Source organism: Myotis brandtii, unplaced genomic scaffold (genome assembly GCF_000412655.1).
Source record: "Myotis brandtii unplaced genomic scaffold, ASM41265v1 scaffold250, whole genome shotgun sequence".
Taxonomy (NCBI): domain Eukaryota; kingdom Metazoa; phylum Chordata; class Mammalia; order Chiroptera; family Vespertilionidae; genus Myotis; species Myotis brandtii.
Genome location: NW_005359478.1, coordinates 3,393,141 through 3,397,673, shown reverse-complemented (window position 1 = coordinate 3,397,673; position 4,533 = coordinate 3,393,141). Strand labels below are relative to the sequence as shown.

Below are 4,533 nucleotides of genomic sequence, written 5' to 3'. Positions count from 1 at the left end.
TGGGAGGGGCGGTGCGGCGCGGCCCCTCCCAGTTGGCTGTTGCTGTTGTTTGCACTTTGTTGCTTTATATTTCGGTGAAAACGGTCGAAAGTGCAGTGGAGCCTCCGGATTGCAGCTGACGCATCTGCCCGGTGCAGGAGGAAAGGTAGTGAGATCGCGTGTGACAGCTGAGCTCTCCGCGCCCGGCCTCCGCTTGGAGGCACTGGGCTCCGGGGCCCCGCGAGTAGCCTTTCCCAGCGGCTAAGGAGACACCTGTTGCTGCAAGTTTTGTGTGGATGCCTTGGGCCAGGGTCTTTTCTTGAAAGGTGTTAACTGCCGTGTGCTTTCTGTCTTTTGTCATCCATTCTTCAGGACAGATTGGGGGGGACCCAGCCCTGCCAAGTGCTCCCGAGACCATGACCAACAAAAGAATTGCCGTGATTGGGGCAGGTGTGAGCGGGCTCACGTCTATCAAGTGCTGCCTAGACGAAGGCTTGGAGCCCGTCTGCTTTGAAAGGACAGATGACATCGGGGGGCTCTGGAGGTTCCAGGTAAATCTCCGGGGGTTAATCATATGTGGGACCCTCACTGTAAGTTGGTACATGAGATATTTTATCTTGTGTCAGGGAATATGATGGCCTTGACGGTGACTTAAATCTGCAACAGTTCAGCCTGCTGACCTCTCCTTAGCAGCCATCGCCTCTATACAAGTTCCTCTTTCCCCAGGCTGGCAGCAAAGTAGAATATAGGCATCATTTGTCTTTCCTTTACTGATGTCCAGAAAAATGGCACAGAGATCATTTTCGGTTGTTGAGTTTTGCTGCTGTCCAGAAGAGGGTGGTGTGAGGGGAGAACAAAATAACAAACAGAAAAATGTAGCCCTGACCGGTTTGGCTCAGTGGATAGAGCGTCGGCCTGCGGACTCAAGGGTCCCAGGTTCGATTCCAGTCAAGGGCATGTACCTTGGTTGCGGGCACATCCCCAGTAGGGGGTGTACAGGAGGCAGCTGATCGATGCTTCTCTCTCATCGATGTTTCTAACTCTCTATCCCTCTCCCTTCCTCTCTGTAAAAATAAATAAAATATATTTTTTAAAAACACACCAAAATAACAGAAAATGTAAAGTGATGAGAAATTTTAGAGTGGTTGCTCCTAATCCATATTAACAGCTAAGTGATGTAGATTACCTGCTTACAACAACAACTCCTCCTCCTCCTCCTCCTCCTCCTCCTCCTTCTCCTTCTCCTCCTCCTCCTCTTCCCCCCTCCTTCCCTTCTCCCTCTCTCTCTTTTTCTTTTGAATTCTGGTTCACTTTAGATAATTCTCTCAAAACCCTAGTCCTTCCGTAGAATATAAAATCTGGCCACCTTCTATCCTTTGAACTTTTACTTCACTGGAGAAATCAAATCAGTAGATCAAAGTCCTTGTCTTCAGAAGAAGGCAGAGGACACCTGCAACTGGACTTTCTTGTCTTTGCAAATATTCAGTTTTAAAGTTGTGTTGCTTTAATATGCACACCCAGCCCTGTAACTTGTTACTAAAAGTTAAGGTATCACCTACTTACAGGATAGTTAAGCTTATTATATGCCAAAGAACATGAACCTCCTTTCCTGATCTCCAAAGTAGCATGCGTTGGGTTTGTTTTTAAACTCGCTTTCTAAACCAGCGAATGGTTTTGGGGTATCCAAATATGTTTCCTATTTCATAAAAGCTAACAGTGTTGACCAGCTATGTAAAAAGAAGTGGCTTCAGAGAGAAGGCGAAGTGATACTGGAAGCAGAGGTCAGAGCGATGCCATTGCTGGAAGGGGGCCACGAGCCAAGGAATGCAGACAGCCTCTGGAAGGTGCAAAAGTCAAGGGGAAGAGCCTATCGGCTTCCGTAGGATTGGAACCCGGCCTGCTCCTGGACTTTAGCCCAGTGAGATCCATGTCAGACGTCTGATCTTCAGAACGATTGGAGATTACATTTCAGGGGAAGTTTACACAGGAACTTTGTATTCAGTGTTGAATGCATATCCCAGGAATGAGTGGGAGCTCTTGAAAATGTTGACTCTCGTTTAAACCTTTCTAGAATGATGGAAGCTTTGAGGACAGGGTTTAATCACATCTTGAAACCATATTCTGAAGATCGTGGGAAACTGGAGGATGTGTTGCAAGGAGAAACACAGGGCTGTAAAGATAATATGGTCTCGAAGCCCAAAGAGGCCCATTATTCAGAAAATACAGTTTGAGAGCAGACTAAGGACAGGACATGCTTTGATTTGGTTGCTGTGCCTGGACCCTGACCCCCTCTGGGAGTTTGCTTCAGTTTTGACCATTCTCTGGTCCCTGGAACAGGTTGAGATGTTTTTAACACCATACAAGATTAGCCACCTTGGTATTTGACTTCAAGTTCCTGGAGGCAGACACACAGACTGCAGACCCTAAAACCCCCCATACCCTGCTCATTGCACATAGCTATTTTCCCTTACCCCTGTACAATCATCCAGCTGGCAGGAGAAGGGGAGGAGCAGTTTTTTCTCCAGGACATGAAGCCCACTACTCACTCCATATTGCCAGCAATATTAAATAAATGCTGCTCGTTTGTGTGTTTTTTAAGTGGCTTCATACATTCCTTACTTGAAGAGCAGTACAGTTCTTTGCATCTGGGCTCTGTCTTTGGGGACTAACTCTATTTAACAATAGTCCTTATTTAGTTCATGAGCGGATACCCCTTAGAAAACCACGTCCCCCACGCCTCTGTCATAATTGGTTTTGGGCATGGGCTGAAAAGCTTGTTCATTAGTATTTAGTAATCAACAGAACATGCTATTTTTGGAATCCAGCCACAACTTAGTGTAGAGGTTAACAGCATAGTCTTGGTTCAACTCCTATATCGGCACCTACCAACAGTGTGATGTTGGGGAAAATCAGTAAATCTCTCTGTACCTCTGTTTCTTCATCTTTAAGAAGGCGATAATCTTTTTTAAAAGGAGATGATAATAATATACACTTCATAGAGTTATTGTGGGGATTAAATACATGAATAATTGTATCATTCTTTAATAACAATGCCAGTTGTATAATAAGTGCTGCATGCCAGTTATTATTCAGTAGGCCTGGAGTGGGGTCCAGGTAACTGACTTTTATCTCTATAGTCGTTTAACCTTATTCTCTGTTAAAGACTTGGGATTTTTTTCTGATTATCTTCTTGGCAAAATTTCAATGCCTTATAAACTACTTCCTTGAAAATAAATAAGCTATATTTCATCATAACTCTCTGACTTACATTAAGACAGACCACATCTGTGTCTATTAGTGTATGTGTGTGTGTGTGTGTGTGTGTGTGTGTGTGTGTGTGTGTGTATGGCAGAAATATCTGTTCTTTTGTGACAGGTCCCAGGGATTTAGTATGATATTTTTTTCTTCTCAAATACCATCACTTGCATTTTCTTTTCTCTATTCCATCTGCCAAACAGAAGGAGGATTCACTACTTGCCTCCTTCTTGTTATTGTTGAAGCTTTATAGTAATAACTAGAGGCCCAGTGCACAAAATTTGGGCACTTGGGCGGGGGTCGCTCAGCCTGGATTGTGAGAGGGCGCAGGCCAGGCCGAGGGATCTCACCGGTGCAGGATTGGAGCTGGGGAGGGACATAGGAGGTTGGCCAGCTGGGGAGGGACTGTGGGAGGGCTCCAGGGCGTGTCTGGCCTGTCTCACTCAGTCCCGATTGGCTGGACCCCAGCAGCAAGCTAACCTACTGGTCGGAGCATCTGCTCCCTGGTGGTCAATGCACATCATAGCGACTGGTCGACCAGTTGACTATATGCCCCCTGGTGGTCAGTGCATGTCATAGCAAGTGGTTGAGCAGCCTTAGCATATCATTAGCATATTAGGCTTTGATTGGTTGACTGGCCAACCAGACGACTGGACACAGCATATTAGGCTTTTATTATATAGGATTATCCCTCTTACCCATGGGGAATACATTTCAGGATCCCCAGTGAATGCCTGAAACCACAGATAGTACCAAACCCTATATATAGTCTGTTTTTTCCTATACATACATACATACATACCTATGATAAAGCTTAATTTATAAATTAGGCACAGAAGAGATTAACAATAATAAGAATAAAGTAGAGAAATTATAATGTAAAAAAGTTATATCAATGTGGTCTCTCTTTTAACATATCTTACTGTATTGTACTCAACTTTATACTTAAAGGAATCACTTTATGGCTTCTCTTTGGCATGTCAGAATTGCCAGCATCACTACTCTTGTACTTTGGGGCCATTATTAAGTAAAATAGGGTTCCTTGTGTCCTTGAACACAAGCACTGTGATACTGCTGACAGTCAATCTGATAACGAGGATGACTTACCAGTGATTAACTTGTGGGGAGCATATACAGCATGGATATGCTAGACCAGTGGTTCTCAACCTTCCTAATGCTGCGACCCTTTAATATAGTTCCTCATGTTGTGGTGACCCCCAACCATAAAATTATTTTTGTTGCTACTCCATAACTGTAATGTTGCTACTGTTATGTAAATATCTGATATGGATATATTTA

At 44.3% G+C, this 4,533-nt stretch overlaps 1 protein-coding gene across 3 annotated transcripts in view; it reads left to right on the top strand.

The window, feature by feature from the left end:
• The window catches only part of LOC102252019 (dimethylaniline monooxygenase [N-oxide-forming] 5), a 34,053-nt gene that overhangs the window by 12,960 nt on the left and 16,560 nt on the right, over positions 1 to 4,533 (top strand). For 2 of the 3 annotated variants that reach the window (XM_014540865.1, XM_005867625.2), the window contains exon 2: positions 352 to 530. In XM_014540865.1, the coding sequence (XP_014396351.1) occupies positions 396 to 530 (135 nt within the window). In that variant the 5' untranslated portion in view covers positions 352 to 395. Of the gene's footprint in view, positions 1 to 6; positions 146 to 351; positions 531 to 4,533 lie in introns of those variants that run through there. The other variant, XM_005867624.2, reaches the window with a different exon arrangement.